The sequence below is a fragment of the Lepidochelys kempii genome, chromosome 3 (assembly GCF_965140265.1).
Source record: "Lepidochelys kempii isolate rLepKem1 chromosome 3, rLepKem1.hap2, whole genome shotgun sequence".
In the NCBI taxonomy this organism is placed as follows: domain Eukaryota; kingdom Metazoa; phylum Chordata; order Testudines; family Cheloniidae; genus Lepidochelys; species Lepidochelys kempii.
The window spans coordinates 204,409,979-204,428,153 of record NC_133258.1 but is presented as its reverse complement, the minus strand read 5'-3'; the positions used below and the strand labels follow the sequence as shown (position 1 = coordinate 204,428,153).

At 51.4% G+C, this 18,175-nt stretch overlaps 2 protein-coding genes across 4 annotated transcripts in view; both read right to left on the bottom strand.

Annotated features, from left to right (window-relative positions):
* The window catches only part of DTD1 (D-aminoacyl-tRNA deacylase 1), a 104,799-nt gene extending 93,485 nt beyond the window's left edge, over positions 1-11,314 (bottom strand). For all 3 annotated transcript variants that reach the window (XR_012158340.1, XM_073339740.1, XM_073339739.1), the window contains exons 1-3: positions 11,174-11,314; positions 4,577-4,667; positions 1,864-2,099 (exon numbers count right to left, since the gene is read on the bottom strand). Coding sequence is in view for 2 of the 3 variants with exons in the window: in XM_073339740.1 (XP_073195841.1) it covers positions 1,864-2,099; positions 4,577-4,667; positions 11,174-11,216 (370 nt within the window). In the remaining variant the exon portion in view is untranslated. The remainder of the gene's footprint in view (positions 1-1,863; positions 2,100-4,576; positions 4,668-11,173) is intronic.
* Positions 11,315-15,786: 4,472 nt separating this feature from the next.
* SMIM26 (small integral membrane protein 26) lies at positions 15,787-17,187 on the bottom strand. The gene is made up of 2 exons (XM_073339738.1): positions 17,003-17,187; positions 15,787-16,257 (listed from the first exon to the last, which is right to left on the bottom strand). Exons 1-2 carry the CDS (start codon positions 17,130-17,132, stop codon positions 16,103-16,105), a joined length of 285 nt encoding a protein of 94 aa, XP_073195839.1. The 5' UTR covers positions 17,133-17,187; the 3' UTR covers positions 15,787-16,102.
* Between the last annotated feature and the right edge of the window lie 988 nt (positions 17,188-18,175).

Below are 18,175 nucleotides of genomic sequence, written 5' to 3'. Positions count from 1 at the left end.
TCTGCACAGAGCTGGGGCAGCACACAGACTGTCTACAAACTTCAGAAAGTTTACAAATATTCTGGCAAAGGCATAGCACTCTGTAAGCCACAAATTGCTGGAGGAGATTTTAATATCCATCAGCAGAATTAGACTCAATAGGACACAGACTGGAACAGCCTCCAGAAAGTATAAATTAGTAGATGGTTCTTTTAACTGAGCTAGTTTGAAATGTGTATTACCTGGCACAGTAGTGAGGACAGCAATTCCCGACCCATCACACAACACTATTACAGACAGTGTGCATTTTTAAACATACAATTGCAGCAAGACAGAGCAGAAATCAAAGCTATTTTTAAAGTAAAAGCAGACATTCAAGAGGCAGTGGTGATTACTATTTTATTTCAAGTGCACAACTATTATGTTACTTGGGGACAGGGGGGAGAGAAAGAGAGAGCATTTAAAAGATTGCTGTCAAAATATAAGAAGCCTCAAAGTGAAGCGCTGTGGTATGAGAGTTCAGAAACAATGAAACAGAATATTCCACAAAGCCAGAAAACAAAGCTAGATATGCCAAACCTTCTATATTTCATTCTTTGGGGGAAAACACACCTATGGTTTTCAGTTTAATTTCACTGAGAGATGAGGATTCAACCAAGCAAAGTCAGTACTGGACCAGATTCTGGTCTCATTGACTTCAAGGGAAGTTTTGTTACTGCCTTCAGTGAGCACAAAAACAGGCCCCTTACTTAGTAATAACTTGACATACACATAAAAAGAAATATGTGATTTAGGCTTTAACGATGGTGGATAAGAAGCAGTCTGAAAGCTAGAGTTTAAAATTTCAGGACGCAAGAACGCTGTGATTTCATCAGACTTAGGTTTCCTATATTATGTGTCAAAACTGAAGCGTCTATCAGAACAACATTACTTAGATCATTATCAGCATATTAGCTGCAAAAAAATATTATACTAAGACACTGGAAAGCTGACACGAGACTGACATTTTAGGAATGGATTTCATCACTAGCAGACACGATCTCTTTTGAAAGTCCATACCATACACAGGTATCTGGGATAATTATGGTTCATATACTGTCAATCAGGAGATTAACCCTTAAACCTTTCCCTATCTACCATTCTTCTCCTTACTTTTCTGCTTTCCTCTTAAGCAGGATGAAGCAGACCTGTACAATACGAGTTATATTTTTATACTTCAATCTACCCTATTAGCGATAGCAAAATTAACACCAATGTTCTTGCTGTATACACTTGTTTGCTATACAGTGATACTAAAAATTCAATACAAATTAGGAGAGGACCATAGGAAGCAGAGAGAAAAGATGAACAGCGGCCTGAGAGCAAGGAAGAATGGCATCCACCATGTTTCCTTTAGCCAAGAGAAGACTGCTGTTTAGTAACTATGAATGGAGCAGAGAACAGACTGACTAGATAATATCCTAGTATCAGCAACATATAGCATATCCTATTACCATCATCAACATGTGACATGGTGGGAAATGAAGGAGTAAAAAGTGAAAGTCATAATGTTCACTACCCCATTCACTTTTAAGTGCAACTAGTAGAAAAACATTAAGGAGAGAAGATTCTGGTTTGGTCTAGCTGTCTGGGGTAGTAGCATGGCCACACCTGGGAAGAAAGACTGAGGCATCGTCTATGGAGCAAAGCATCAATGTTACGAAGTGGCAAAGAGAAGATGGCAACTCTTAGGGAGCTGTCTATGTAAGCAACTTTTGCTGGGGACATTAAAGACTGGAGCTTAAACCCCAGAAAGGACTCAGTTCTACCCTAAATGGGAAAGACAAAAGTCACCCACAACATTTTTAAAGTACCCCTTTTTCAAACATATCGGGTCTACCTTACCTTTAATAAGCTCTGGTTTGTAGGCTTTTTTAAGTTGTTCTAGGAAGTTGTTGTAGAAAGACTCTGCTTGCTCTGCAGGCATAGCCATGTGATAGTCTGGTTTGTTTCCTTTCAGGATGCACTGCAGAGTAAACTGGCTGACACAAAGCACCTCATACTGTTTATCCATCACGCTTTTAGACCAGTGTTTCCCACTTTCGTCTTCAAACACACGCAAGTTTAAAATCTTGCGAACCCTGTGAGGAGAAACAGAACAAAGAAGGCTACTTGCATGACCTCGGCTCGTTCCTAATCATCATGTGTAAGGTTAACAGATGTGAATGGCGCACAGGTATCAAGATATATATTATAATATATCTGTACAGGTATTTGATCACAAATGGCAAAGTTACAAGCCATTCATTCATCCCTTCCCCTAAAAAAGGGGGATCTTATCAATATCACACATACAGAGCCATAGGCATGAAAGCCCTTACAAACTCATCACACTATTTGTATAAAAGCCTTCTCTTAAACATCCTGCTAGAGAATGTGGGATTGGGATGGGAATAAAACAACAACAGGCCAGAGAGTACCACGAGAAAACCCCAAATTCTGAAAGCTTGCCTTTCACTGGCTAAATCAAGACAGGACTGTCTGGTTTAAGATGTAAACAGGCATTGAGGACTATGATCCTCTCACTGCGTGGAGAAATTAGACTTATTACAAGAAAATTTAGATTAGAAAAGGAAGATCTCAAAAGTCAGGAAACGGCCACACACAACATGAGCTCTGTCCCCTTGCACAGGCGCAGTGAGTCCCTAGGAGGACAACAAGTCATCTGGGGTCAGGGCTTCGCCAACATAGCAAGGAGGAAGGAAGGGAGCAGGGAGTACTGTGCTTTGCACAGGAAGGGAGCAGGGAGAGAGGAGCGGGTAAGCTGGAAGGCTCAGAGTCCATGAAAGCAGCAGAAACGGGCAGTGGAGTTAGGGGAGGGCAAAATTATTTGGGGAGTCAAATTGGCAATTTGGGGCTAAATAATTTGAATGAGAATTAATTGACTGGGGAGGACAATTATTTATTTGAGGGGTTAAAACTGATTTAGAAAACAGAACCAACTGCCTAGACTGGGCACACAAATGGGCCACAGGGCAACTATAAACTGGGCCCAACAATAGTCGTACGCAGAGATGCAATTGCTCCCTCTATATATATGCATTGTTGGTTCACTTCTAGTGTTCAATCAATAATAATAGTCCATTCCCATCCATCTTGATTCTTTTAAGTTCTTCCTTTAACTTTTCCTCTGTTTCATCACTTGCAGCACCTAGTAATGAGTCCTGCGAGTTTAAGTTTGTCTGGAGGAGTACATCCAGGGAAAAACACTACAGTCATCACTTTAAATTGATCATTTTGTTCCACATTGAAGAGGATGTTATTAGCCTAAACTTGGAATGCACTTATCATCAAGCGTAAGTCTTTGCCTTTCAGCTGTTTTTATGGGACAGTCATATATTGATGTTCAAGAATCTCTGGGTGTCAAAGAAACAGAAACTGCTCCTGAATCGAGCTGCTGATTAAAGGCTGCAGGCCTGCGGCAGGGACTTAAATCATCATCATCACTGCTGCACTTTGCAGATGATGACAGCATTGAAATTGTCTCATTTGCAGGAGCAACAGAGAAAGTTTCATTCAATGGCACTTGAAGAAACTGGTTAAACCAGTGTGTCATTTTTTCTCCTTAGCAATTCTGGACCATGTTTATATTTTATTTAAGAATAATTTTCTCTCTTCAATAGCTCAGTCCATTCAATTGTTTATTTCTTGACTCTTTATTCAATTTCATATATGTTGAGTCAGATAAATTAATCCCTTGGAGTTTGGGTATCTCTACATTCTAATCACCTATGTGCAGTATTGATCACCAGCTTTCACAGGTACTAAAGCAAGTATGAGATACAGTGACTCAGTGAATTGAACACACTGTGAAGATCGGAAAAGTGAGATAAGATAGCCCAGCTTCACACAGAAGCACATTTTCAAATTTCTTGCCCATCTTCTAAGAAGTTTGGATTCTAACAAGTCACGCCCTGGTACAGTTCACACTCCACGCACCGTCTCTCTTCAGCATCTAATTACAATTGATTCACCCATTCTCCACTCTTCTCTCTAATCACCAATCACTAATCACTCCAGCTATTTCATTCCCCTTCCCTCTCTAGACATGTCTTTAGTTTTCTTACTCTGTCTTGTCGACTTAACAAAAACCTTGATGGTCCCCTCACGTCCCTTTTAACTTTTCAGAAGCGCTAAAGTTTTCATGTGCAGATTGAAAAGAGATCCTAAGATTTCTAGTATCACAAAACCTTTCAAATATGTTCTATGTTAATGTAAACAGTTTATAGTGACACAGATAGAAATTTTTTAAAACACCCAGAAAAAACGCCCAGAAAAAAAAAACAATGGGAGGTTATTTTCTGGGAAAAACATGTAGTGGTTGGTTTATTTATTTTGGGGAGACTTTTCCACAGTGCTGCATAAAATGAAGCTAAACTATAACTAGGAGGCCCACACACAAAGTGTAACATAAAAAAAAGAACATAGAGAAGCTCACATTTTCCTACAGCGAGAGGCCCCACTTTCTGAAGATAGTTCTGATATTACTGATATGGAGTGAGTAGCATATGAATGAACAGGAATTACAAGGAAACATTCAATGCATGTCATGACTTACATGTGTTCCAGCTCTTTGTGCGTATCTTCCAAAGAAATACCCAGCAACACACAGATGCCTCGTCCAATGGAACTTATTTGTTCCCCACCCACTGCAGGACAACAACAAAAAGAGAGCGAAATTAAACACCCTATCTGGTTTTATGCCACCTCCAAGCATCAATTCCAACAGGCAATGGTACAATAAACACTTTCTGGAAACGTCACTTGAACTTAAAGAATTAACTAGCTGTCCACAGCATGTTGGCTCAGGTACACCAATTCAATTTTACAGAGAGGACTGAAAGTCATTTCTGTGAAAGGAGAATTACCTTACAAGTAATTTTAGCATCTTGCAACGTTGTAAGAAAAATCAGAACATGTACACATGCCATACCAGCATTCCAAATGTTTACTCCCTATGTTTACATTTCTAGCATCCCTTGAAAGGCAATATGTAGTGGCACCCTTGGGGGTTTTTTTGTGAGTTACAAAATATCAGCCCCTTGCCTCTCGTGAAATTGATTTGCTAAATGAAGAGGCGATCTGGCAGCTCAATATGCTTGCTCCAGCATTTCAAAACATTGCATGAAGAGTTTTAGTACTGCAATTCTCATTAGAGTCAATACGAATCACTTGGTTAAGAACGTGAAATAATTCTTTGAAAATTTACCCAACTGTATGAAATCAATAAACTCATTTGATTTCTGCATTGCAGAAGTCCCTAAAAAAATTAACATTTTTTAAAGATTGATTTTTTTTTTTTTGGTACTTTCCACCCTGCAAAAAATAAGTTGCATTCAATATTTTGTTTTTTCCAGATTTGCAAAGAGACACACATTATGATGCAGTGGCTAAGGCCCTAAGCTGAGGCCAAGTAGACCTATGTTCTCTACAGCTCTCAGGTTGGCTAAGCAGGCTCCGGGGAGACTGCAGTTTCCCCTGGAGGCATGGGTTCATATCCCAGTCATGTTAACATGTCGAGCTTTCGGAGTGTTTTTCTAAACGTAATGCTCTAACACAAACACAGCTATTGAACTCAAAGCAGGAATGAACACAGGGACACCCTGTGACCTTGTTATGCAGCAAGTCAGATGAGATGACCACAACGGTCCCTTCTGGCCTTCGAATCTGTCTATGAAAACGGATCTTGGTATAAATGGGTCAATTCTATCCAACCACATGAAAACAAACATCAGTTTCAAGAAATCTAAAATAAAATACGTCCCTCTAGGCCCACTGTAATATGCTGAAAGAGATAAAAAGTGATTTTAATGAGAACCCATGGCCATGGCTAGGATTATTTTATTTAGATTTATACAACATCTAAAAAAATCCCACTGAGATAAGCACATTTTAATATTTGTTAAAAAACACAACCATACCTGTACGAACAAGAAAAAAAGCCAGCGGCCACCCACAAAACAGAATATAAACTGCCATGAAAGATGAGAGTCAAAGCCGTGAACAGAACCTTACCCACCCTCCAGCACGCCCTCGCTCAAAACCCTACAACAAGTGATTGGCTGCGTAGCACACCTGAGGGGTCAACAGATTTGGACAATTTCCAATGAGGGTTTGGAAGGAGCAAATTATAGAGTTGAAGGGTCTTCATAGAGACTATCTTGTCCCCAGCCATCTCTGATTGATACTGAGAGGTCACCAGTAAAGCACCTCGGCTTATCTCAACTATATTTCCCTCAGACAGGCATGTCCCAAGCCACTTAGGGCTTTATGGGTCAAAGCCAACACCTTAAATCCCATCCACAAATCAGCACGTCATCAGCGTGGATCGCAGAGCACTGGTGCCATGCTCAACGTAAGATACTCCGATTAATAAGTGGGCTGCTGTATTGACGGTCTGCTTCAGTTTCCAGGTGGATTTAAGGGGAGCCCCAAATTGAATGTATTGCACTATTATTGTTATCTGTCCTGAGGGAGCATCTAGGATCCCTAGTCATGTACCACTGCCCTGCTGTCATAGGTGCTGTACAAACACAGAACAAAAAGTGATAAAGGCATGGATCACAGTAGTGAGGTCTGCATCCAGAAGAGATAGCTGCAACCTCTTAGCCAGGTGCAGATCAGCAAAGCCCTACTACCATCAATAACAGTCAGCAGTTAATCCAACATGCAATTACAGTCATGTTATTATAATTGATTTATGCAGCAATATTCCCTTGTATCAGTGAATAACAGTAAAGACACAAAAGACAGAAGTGTGTTGAACAACTAAGACTGAAAGTAAACAGAAAATAATGAATTTGCAGAGGGAGTTCCACCAAATAGAAGACAGACAGACAGACAACCTGACCTCTGGACTATGCAAACTGAAAGAGATAGGTTATGAGCAGGTCAAGTCAAATCAAATGTAGCAGGCATGCTGGAAGTACACATCAATCAGTTCCTTCTCTGAAAGGGGCCTTTTAACCATCTACACCAATGACAAAATTTGAACTTAATTGGGAGGCTCCCAAACAGCAGGCGTAGCCGAATGTAGCAATGGGAGAATAATGATAATATATAGAACGCTTTTCATCAGTAGATCTCAAAGCACTATACACAGGAGTTACAAATCATTATCTCCGTTTTACAGATGGAAAAACTGAGGCACGTGGAAGGGAAATAACGTGCCCAGGGTCACCCAGCAACCCAGGGGCAGAGCTAGGAATAGAACCCAGGACTCACAAGTCCCTGTCCAGTGCTCTCTCCACTACTCATCCTTGCCTTTGAGTCCTTCTCCCCAGTGAATAGCGATAGTGTCTGCTCCCACAGCTGCTCTGAGATTACCCGGCTGCAACACAATGGTTTTCACTTTAGTGCTGTGAGCTCCGTGGCTGTCCAAAGATCAGCAGAGAGAACGAAGGGGGCCCTGGTCTGTTCTCTTTGTGGCACAACTCAGCAAAGCACTGAGCAGCAGCAGAGGCACTGGGGCTGGCTGCAGGCTCGGGAAGGCAGCACTAACATTTAGAAGGGCTTTTGTTTTGTTTTGTTTTGAATCTTGAAGGAGATTTTGAATGAAAGCTTCCATCAGGTAGGTGGGATGAATGGTGGGTACAGGGAATGTGGGAATGGGTATGTGGGTGAGAAGGACAGTGGGAGAGGGTAGGACGGTGGGTGAAGGGGCAGGAGGTACACTGGGTGCATGGATAGGTGGGTACTGGGGAGTGTGGGTGGGTGCAGGGATGGAACAGTGTGTGGGAGTGCAGGGCCAGCATTTGCAGGTATGTGGATGGGAAGGTCAGTGGATGCATAGAAAGGTGGGGGCCAGAGGCAGCATGTGGGTGGAAAAGCGGATGCAGGGGGTGGGAAGGACACAAGGTGCCAGGAGTGAGGGTGCTGTGGAGGGTGGGAAGGACACCTGGGGAGGGCAGGGTGCAAGGGGAGAGATAAGGACAGGACATGCAGGGGGAGAAGGAAGGCCAGGGGTGCAGGTGTCGGGGGTGTAAGGGGAGTGGGGAGGACAGGGGGTGCAAGGGGAGGGGGGAGGGCTGGGGGTGCAGGGGAAGGAGGGGGAACGGCAGGGGGTGCAAAGGGAGGGGGATGCAGGGGAATGATGGGGTACAAGGGGAAGGACGGGGGAGAAGGGTCCTGGGGAGGAAGGACAGGGGGGTGGGGGGAGGACGGGGGGAAGGGGTGCAAGGGAAGGACAGGGGAGAGCATCCGGGGGGGAAGGAAGGACAGAGGGGGAGGGGAGTGCAAGGGAAGGACAGGAGAGGGGAGTCCAGGGGGGAGGAAAGACAGGGGGAGGGGGGTGCAAGGGAAGGTCGGGGGGAAGGAAGCACGGGGGGGTCCGGGGTGCAGGGGGAGGGGGATCCGGGGGGAGGAAGGAAGGGGGGGTCCGGGGTGCAGGGGAAGAAGGGGGGGTCCGGGGGGGAAGGAAGGATGGGGGAGGGGGGGTCGGGAGGGGAAGGAAGGACGGGGGGGTCCGGGGTGCAGGGGGAGGGGGATCGGGGGGGAAGGAAGGGGTGGTCCGGGGTGCAGAGGAAGGATGGGGGGGGTCTGGGGGGAAGGAAGGATGGGGGAGGGGGGCCCGGGGGGGTAGGAAGGACGGGGAGGTCCGGGGTGCAGGGGGAGGGGGGCCCGGGGAGGTAGGAAGGACGGGGGGGTCCGGGGTGCAGGGGAGGGGGATCCGGGGGGGAGGAAGGGGGGGTCCGGGGTGCAGGGAAGGACGGGGGGGGTCTGGGGGGGGAGGAAGGACGGGGGAGGGAGGGCCCGGGGGGGAAGGAAGGACGGGGAGGTCCGGGGTGCAGGGGGAGGGGGATCGGGGGGGAAGGAAGGGGTGGTCCGGGGTGCAGGGGAAGGACGGGGGGGGTCTGGGGGGGAGGAAGGACAGGGGAGGGGGGGTCCAGGGGGGGAAGGAAGGACGGGGGGGTCCGGGGTGCAGGGGGAGGGGGGTCCGGGGGGAGGAAGGACGGGGGAGGGGGGGCCCGGGGAGTCCGGGGTGCAGGGGGAGGGGGGGCCCGGGGAGGTAGGAAGGACGGGGGGGTCCGGGGTGCAGGGGAAGGACGGGGGGGGTCTGGGGGGGAGGAAGGACGGGGGGGGGGCCCGGGGGGTAGGAAGGACGGGGAGGTCCGGGGTGCAGGGGGAGGGGGGTCCGGGGGGAGGAAGGAAGGACGGGGGGGTCCGGGGGGAGGAAGGACGGGGGAGGGGGGGCCCGGGGAGGTAGGAAGGACGGGGGGGGTCCGGGGTGCAGGGGGAGGGGGGGCCCGGGGAGGTAGGAAGGACGGGGGGGTCCGGGGTGCAGGGGAAGGACGGGGGGGGTCTGGGGGGGAGGAAGGACGGGGGGGGTCCGGGGGGTAGGAAGGACGGGGAGGTCCGGGGTGCAGGGGGAGGGGGGTCCGGGGGGAGGAAGGATGGGGGAGGGGGGGTCAGGGGGGGCAGGAAGGACGGGGGGGTCCGGGGTGCAGGGGGAGGGGGGGCCCGGGGAGGTAGGAAGGACGGGGGGGGTCCGGGGTGCAGGGGAAGGACGGGGGGGGTCTGGGGGGGAGGAAGGACGGGGGGGGGTCCGGGGGGTAGGAAGGACGGGGAGGTCCGGGGTGCAGGGGGAGGGGGGCCCGGGGGGAGGAAGGATGGGGGAGGGGGGGTCGGGGGGGGAAGGAAGGACGGGGGGGTCCGGGGTGCAGGGGGAGGGGGATCGGGGGGAAGGAAGGGGTGGTCCGGGGTGCAGGGGAAGGACGGGGGGGTCTGGGGGGGAGGAAGGACGGGGGAGGGGGGGTCCAGGGGGGGAAGGAAGGACGGGGGGGTCCGGGGTGCAGGGGGAGGGGGGTCCGGGGGTAGGAAGGACGGGGGAGGGGGGGCCCAGGGAGGTAGGAAGGACGGGGGGGTCCGGGGTGCAGGGGAAGGACGGGGGGGGCCCGGGGGGGAGGAAGGATGGGGGAGGGGGGGCCCGGGGGGGAGGAAGGACGGGGGGGTCCGGGGTGCAGGGGAAGGACGGGGGAGGGGGGCCCGGGGGGGAGGAAGGACGGGGGGGTTCGGGGTGCAGGGGGAGGGGGGTCCGGGGGTAGGAAGGACGGGGGAGGGGGGGCCCGGGGAGGTAGGAAGGACGGGGGGGTCCGGGGTGCAGGGGAAGGATGGGGGGGGTCTGGGGGGGAGGAAGGACGGGGGGGTCCGGGGTGCAGGAGGAGGGGGATCGGGGGGGAGGAAGGGGGGGTCTGGGGTGCAGGGGAAGGACGGGGGGGGCCCGGGGGGGAGGAAGGACGGGGGAGGGGGGGCCCGGGGGGGAGGAAGGACGGGGGGGTCCGGGGTGCAGGGGAAGGACGGGGGGGGTCTGGGGTGCAGGGGGAGGGGGATCGGGGGGAAGGAAGGGGGGGTCCGGCGTGCAGGGGAAGGACGGGGGGGGTCTGGGGGGGAGGAAGGACGGGGGGGTCCGGGGTGCAGGGGGAGGGGGATCGGGGGGGAGGAAGGGGGGGTCTGGGGTGCAGGGGAAGGACGGGGGGGCCCGGGGGGGAGGAAGGACGGGGGAGGGGGGGCCCGGGGGGGAGGAAGGACGGGGGGGTCCGGGGTGCAGGGGAAGGACGGGGGGGGTCTGGGGGGGAGGAAGGACGGGGGGGTCCGGGGTGCAGGGGGAGGGGGATCGGGGGGGAAGGACGGGGGGGTCCGGGGTGCAGGGGAAGGACGGGGGGGGTCTGGGGGGGAGGAAGGACGGGGGGGTCCGGGGTGCAGGGGGAGGGGGATCGGGGGGGAGGAAGGGGGGGTCTGGGGTGCAGGGGAAGGACGGGGGGGGCCCGGGGGGGAGGAAGGACGGGGGAGGGGGGGCCCGGGGGGGAGGAAGGACGGGGGGGTCCGGGGTGCAGGGGAAGGACGGGGGGGGTCTGGGGGGGAGGAAGGACGGGGGGGTCCGGGGTGCAGGGGGAGGGGGATCGGGGGGGAAGGACGGGGGGGTCCGGGGTGCAGGGGAAGGACGGGGGGGGTCTGGGGGGGAGGAAGGACGGGGGGGTCCGGGGTGCAGGGGGAGGGGGATCGGGGGGGAGGAAGGGGGGGTCTGGGGTACAGGGCGAGGACGGGGGGGGATCCGGGGGGGCAGAAAGGACGGGGGAAGGGGGCCCGGGGGAGGTCCCCGAGGGCCGGGGGGCAGAGGGGAGGTGCCCGTGGGCCGGAGGCCGGGCCCGGCGCTGACCTGTCACGCTGGCCTGGGTGACCCGCTGGATTATCGCCTTCATGGTGCCGCGGTGGCGGAGCCAGGCCCGGCCGGGGATCGGCGGCGGCGGCGCGGACAGCGCCGGGATCCGGGAATCAGCGGCCGCGGCCGCCCCCTCCAGGCCCCGGCGGGCACTGCAGCCTCCCGGCCGGGAGCCGTCGCGGGGGGCGCCCGCAGGGGGTCGGGCTGAGCTCTGCCCCTGGTGCAGGGCGGGGAACGGGACCGCCCCTCTGGAGAGAACGGGGGGCATTCCCATAGGGGAGGGACAGTCCCGGGTGGGGTGCAGCAGCCCCTATAGACAGAGGGATAGAAGGGGGCAGGCCAGATAGGGGAGGAATCAGAGCAGACCCCATGGAGAGAATGGGGGACTCTCCCCAAAGGAGTGGGAAATGGGGGGCAGCCCCCTAGAGAGAATGGGGGACACTCCCTGTGGGAGTGGGAACTACTACTGTCTTCCTTGAAAATGAAAATCAGGATGTTTGCTCAGGTACAAGGGTGGGCAGAGGCTCTTCTTCAGGGCTACCAAGCCGGTCTTGCACCCAAGCAAGCAGGCGCTGATGCTGACAGTCAGCAGAAAGGCTGCTACACATCCTGGCTGTTTCTAATGTCAGGGAAATCTATGCAGGCGAGAGGTCCTGGTTTTAGCTTTGTGATTGGTTTTCCTCACATTTATGTTACCACCACTCAAGTGACCACGTTAAACAGCGCTCCATGCAAGCCGCTATTCTGTTGCCACAGAAATGGCCACTTTCAGCACAAAATTCCTAAGAGTCATTTTGTCGCCACTTCCCCGTGGCCTTTAGCTTACCCACTTGACAGTATATGCTAAGGGTGGTTTTAAAGACAGAGGAGAAGGCATTGAGGTGGTGAGCCTTTTCAAGTTCAGCACAGCAGTGAACTTTTAAGGGTGATACGAAGCGTGCCACCTAGCCCCACAGTGGACCTGCCCTCTGAGAAATTGGGATGGTCTTCTCTGACTTTGGCCAGATTCTGGAATACAAAATGTTAGCCAAAAAAGAATGCGACTACCCTATCATAAGCCATCGTAGTTCAAGCCCACCGTTAACTGAGCCATCCTTGGGCCCTGTAAAGCTGAATCTCAGCTTTGTTAAACAAAAGAGACATGGTTTTTCCCATGAGAAGTCAGCCTTGAAAACATGAACCCACTATGTTAAGGAAAAGAAGTAAGGTTTAAAGGATCTAAAGTACCCACCCACCCAATTAGTCATGATTGGAGAGTATCCTAAAGAATAATTTTACTACCCACCCCAGATCAGCAGACCTGCCCTGTGTAAAGTAGTGGGATAATCACAGAATCTGGGTAAATTTGGGAAAGGAAAAGCAATAAAAAAATTATTCACGATCTACCCAAACGGCCAAGGCCAGCTCTGCTTGCTAGTGGTCAACCCTCTCTAGAAAGCAGTCACTACTGCCCGAGGAAGTCCCTTCTTGCATTCCTCACCAGTGCCACTAGGTGTGTATTAGGGAGACACGAGATAGTTCTTGTAAGCCCCACACCTCACCCCATTCTAATAGCACCATATGGAGACAGAATCAAGATGCTGCTACAGTAAGTAGGAATCCTCTCACTACTGCCTCCTGGCTTCCTCCCTGCTGTACCTGCCCAGCTCCATACTAATGCCATTCCCACCCCCCGGGAGGAAACCTGCTCTCCCATCTTCCTGGAGAGACCTCCCCACCTTAAAAACCAAGAAAACTCATTCTCCAGCTGACCACCTAGTCCACCACCAGAAGGACCCATCTTCTACCCAACCAAAGACTGCATAACATTGGTGCTGGTACCATCACTAAAGCAAGGAACAACTGACAGGCAAGGGAATCACTCTGAAGAGTCCCAAGTGTTGAGAAGGGAGGAAGTATGAGGTGCTAGAAATATTAACTAATTAATTCTTGGTGGTAGATTGAGTAGGTAGGGGCAGGGCCTGGGAAATAGCATTGAACTAATGAAGTGTGTGTGATCAAAAGATGGGGAATAATTTCTTCAAGGGAAAGTCATATCTAACCTTCACTGAGCCTGCTGCAAATTGGTTTGGCAAGCTCCACATCCGGTAAGACGACGACGACAACTGAGGTAGAAAATTGGAGGGAAGGCTATGGTAAAGCTTTGCCATCACACTTCTATCTGAAAAATGTCTTGTGCTTTTGATAGCACTTTGTCTACTGGGAATGGGAAACAGGAGATGGATCACTTGATGATTACCTGTTCTGTTCATTTCCTCTGGGGAACCTGGCATTGGCCACTGTTGGAAGACAGGATACTGGGCTAGATGGACCTTTGGTCTGACCCAGTATGACTGTCCTTATGTTCAGTTTCCCTTGTTCACATGGTTTTTCAGGCAGCTAACGGAGAGGGAGAAACCATGTACAAATTGGAAAAAAATATATCACCCTGCAAAAACTGACAGCTGAATTCAGGGTCAGGTGGTGTACCTGAAACTACCTCTAATTCTTTTTTAAATGACTAGATTTCAAGTTGATTGTGTTCATTTTAAAGAAAAAAAAAGTGAAGAGAGACTTGACCTGATTTATAATTTAAAGAAAGAAGATCCATTTGATTAGCAGGCTAAATAGAAAGACCCATTTCCCCTCCACAATTACTCCCTGACTAGGCCTACATGCTTTTTAAAATACAGACTTCAATTTAAAATGTGTTTATGGAAATCTGCCTTTGGTTGCAAAATAAGATTCTTTAACTCAGTAAACTACACCTCCACCCTCTTACTAAAAGCTTTCTTTGGCTGTTCATTCACCATTTCACAGAAAAGCAGACACTCCTTTCAAAGTAAATGCAAATATCTCCACTGATGGACTTATCCCTTACCTACACTACATACTAGCAGCTGTGGATGGTCACATATAAAGCTTCTGTTTTATGGAGTTTGACTATCCTGAAGGTAGTACACACTTAGCTGTTTTTTGTTTTAAAGTCCTTGGAAATACCTCAAGCAGGAGTTTCTTTTCCTAAACAAAGTTGATTTTTGTGTCTTGTTTTTCAAATACTGCTCAATTCACGGCTTTTCTTGTAGTTTTTTTTAAATCTACTTCACTTTAAACAATGCCTAACTGTAATAAAAATGCATTACTTGTGGATTAGCATCACTACTGTCAACATGGATTTGGGAATACTGATTAGTTACTTAATACTATAAATCCAGCAGAGAAAGCACCAAATGTCTCTTAAGCGCCTGCCTTTTAAAATTTTCTAGTTTTGTGATTAATCCAGATGTTCTCTCCCCTCCACCCATTACAATTTTAAGATTTTTTAAGTCCTGCAAAACAATCAAGATTTAAGAGATTAAAGATTTTACTGTGTTCCCAATCTGAAAAGTTATTCTAAAGATAGCATTTCATATTTACTGCTCCATGATTTCCACATCATGTGTGTTCAGTTAATAAATTAAAAAAAAATTGCTTCCATAGCTGCTACTACTATAAAATCCTGCTGAGCTCTGAAAATCAAACTATGTTATTTCCAGTTTACTGATCTTCCCTAACCCTAACCCAGATGAGATGTAATATAGTGGTAGTGAAGGTGTATAATTATGGCAAACACCTCATTGGTAAAGATTCTGTAAATGGTACTTTGTAAAAAGACATGATCAACTTTAAGTCTAACCTAAGTAACTTCAGGTACACCTGCCCCATGTTTGCAGATAGTGTGCATCTCTCCTCCACTGCTGTATGAAAGAGCAACATAAGGAAAACTGTCAAAGCACTAGATGAGCAAACTGAAAACAGAGGTATTTCTATACTCTTTTCAGTTAGCGATCTCAGATGTTACTTGTAATACAAGAAGGCTAGTCAATGTTTGCACAGTACTTTGAATATGGCGAGTGCCAGGCAAGTGTTACATATCAGTAATAAATAAATGTTCAGGTATAACTTTGATTTTTATAGTAGTGCTTCTTAACAATTCTCTTGCTGAAGTTACAGCCAGAAAACAGATCAACTCAGACTCCCATATCTGTTGTCTCTGCAATGCTAAGATAAAATACATTTACCAGTACAGTAACTCTGTATACACAGAGATGACTCTGAATACACATAGTGAACTGATCTGTGGAGTAAAGTAGTGCCATTTTCACCGAGGTGCTCTTCAGATGGGAGCCACACTTTTAAGTTGTTGCTAATGCAACTTTACACATAAAAATTGCTTCAGGAAAGTGACCTGGTAGAACGGTTGAGTCATGAAAATGGACACAGCTGTTGGTGAGAGTGCAGTTAATACTGGGCACTATTTACACCTTTAACTTCACTCCTTTAGGAAAAGAGATGAAACAGATGAGTTACTCCTAGTGAGTGGTGTACACTTGAGTCACTTAATTTTGTTTTTGGGAATGGAAGTAAATAACATGAGGACTCTCTCAAAATCCAACAAAGTAAAATATAATTCACTTTACTGGAAGAGCAGTTGGTGTCCAAGACTGGCTCACATTCACAATCCCTAAACTGACACTGTGCAATTTCTTATTACCTGATCAAAGCTAAAGCTCTAGTGGAGGCAATTATGTTAATTTAGTAGACACTACATGGTGTGCAATATCATTAAAATAAACTTCAAACTACATAGATTTAATTATAGGAAGTTTAATCATTTGTAATTTATTTAATATTTCAGCCCTCCAAGAGTTTCTGGGAAAACCCTGCCTTTAACAGAGTTGAAAAGGTTTATTAGGCTTTGCAAATTATTCTGCGGTTTGTTTGTTTGTTTTTGGGGTGGGGGGAGGAGGAGAGAGTGTGTGTGTTTGTGTGGGGGTGGGGGGGGGGGGGTTAAATTGAAATAGAATGAAACCTGCACTTCAACTAAAGACTTTTCATGTCCAAGCAAGCCATCGTGATGAAAGTCATTTCTCTTCTATACGTATCAAATTCCTAATTTCCAGGATGTTACTCTTCTGGACCAGGGCCATCACTGGTTGCAAAGATGGATTTCACATAATCACGCAGTCCACCTGTAGGATGTACAGCATTCTGTTTATATGTTATTGTTGATGTGAAAAAGACATCTGCTGGTGTCTCCCTTGGAGGAGTTTTCTCTTCACCTAATTAAAAAAAAAAGGGGGGGGGGTGTCATTCTTCAGCACTCTTTTGTTTCCCTGCTTATGGCTGCCAACACAGTTGTATCCAGATACTGCAAGAACTATATTTTTAGTCAGTTTTTGTAGAAAACAGGAAACGTTTTTGAAACAAAACTGTCAAGACTTCTTTACATATCATCCCGCAGCAAATATGGGTGCAAGCTTCCCTCCATCTTATGCCCTTTGTAGATCACCTTCAAGTTACAAGTCAAGGGCAACTCACCAACTGAACTGGGGCCTAAATATTGACTGAGCCTTCACTGGACCCCTCTCATGTTGCAGGCACCGTTACACACAAGCACAATTAAATGTGGGTGCACAACTGCAGGCCCACCACCCACGTGAGCACGGGCTCTGCACGTTTCTGAACGCCAGCACTTCCAGCCTCCCCTGCTCTCTCCGGCGTTCAACTGGGGACACACAAGCCAGGCACCCGAAACAGGGAGCGCCCTGAGGCCTTCGCGCCCGCCGCGGGGGACGCCCTGGGTCAGTCGCGGGGCAACGCCAGGGCAGGAGAAGCCCTTGCCCAGGAGGCGGCAGGGACGGGCCAGGGGAAGGTCGCCGCGCTGCGTCCAAGGCCCCCAGGATCAACCCCCGCACACCCAGGGGGCGGGCCTAGCCCCGCACACCCAGAGACACCTCCGGCCCCGGCAGGCGCGGCGGGGGCGGGGCCCGGCTGTGCGAGGCCTCAGGCGGGCCCTGCCCGTACCGGGCGGCAGCTGCTCCGGGCGGTCGCGCCAGCAGTAGTAGAAGAAGACGCAGCCCAGGAAGCTCCAGGTGCCCACGGCGTACAGGGCGGCAAAGCGCGCCTTCCAGCGCAACGCCTGCTGCGAGAACATCGTCCGGCCCCCGCGCGCCGCCAGCCAGCAACGCCCGCTCCTATTGGCTGCGCGCCGCGCCGGCGGCCAGCGACGCCCGCTCCTATTGGCTGCGCGCCGCGCCGGCGGCCAGCGACGCCCGCTCCTATTGGCTGCGTGCAGCGAACCCAGCGGGTGCGGCCCCTGCGCTGGGCGCGGCCTCGCCCCAAGGCTGCGAGAGTGCGGGACGGGGAGGCTGGGTCTTTCCGGGAGCAAACGCGGACTCGCGCAGGCGCACTGCCCTGGCGGCTGGCCCCGCGGCCGGTCTTCCCCAGAGACCCCGCTCCCGTGCGCGGTGGGGGCCGGGGCTTTGGGGCCGCCGCCCGGGGCCCCGGCTCAAGGGGGGGCCCCCGCAAAACTAAACCCCCGGGGCGGGGGGCAGGTGGCTCCACGGGCCGGTTCGAGCGAGGGGGGCGCAGGGACACCTGCTGCCCCCCTCCCCGCAGGGACAGGCCCGCGGCGGGCCGCCTCCGGGCGCAGCGTGGGGCCACGGCAGGCAGCCTGAGCCCCGCTGCGCCGCCCGGCCGGAGCCTCCGCCCCGCACCCCTGCCCCGGCTCAGAGCCCCCTCCCAGACCCTGCCCCGGCTCAGAGCCCCCTCCTGCCCCCAAACTCCCCCCCCCCGACCCTGCCCCCGCTCAGAGCCCCCTTCTGCCCCCCCCGACGCTGCCCCCGCTCAGAGCCCCCTCCTGCCCCCAAACCCTGCCCCCGCTCAGAGCCTCCTACTGCCCCCAAACTCCCTCCCAGACCCAGACCCCCTGCCCCAGCTCAGAGCCCCCTCCTGCCCCCAAACTCCCTCCCAGACCCTGGCCTCATCGCCCCTGCCCCAGCTCAGAGCCCCCTCCTGCCCCCAAACTCCCTCCCAGACCCTGGCCTCATCGCCCCTGCCCCAGCTCAGAGCCCCCTCCTGCCCCCAAACTCCCTCCCAGACCCTGGCCTCATCGCCCCTGCCCCAGCTCAGAGCCCCCTCCTGCCCCCAAACTCCCTCCCAGACCCTGGCCTCATCGCCCCTGCCCCAGCTCAGAGC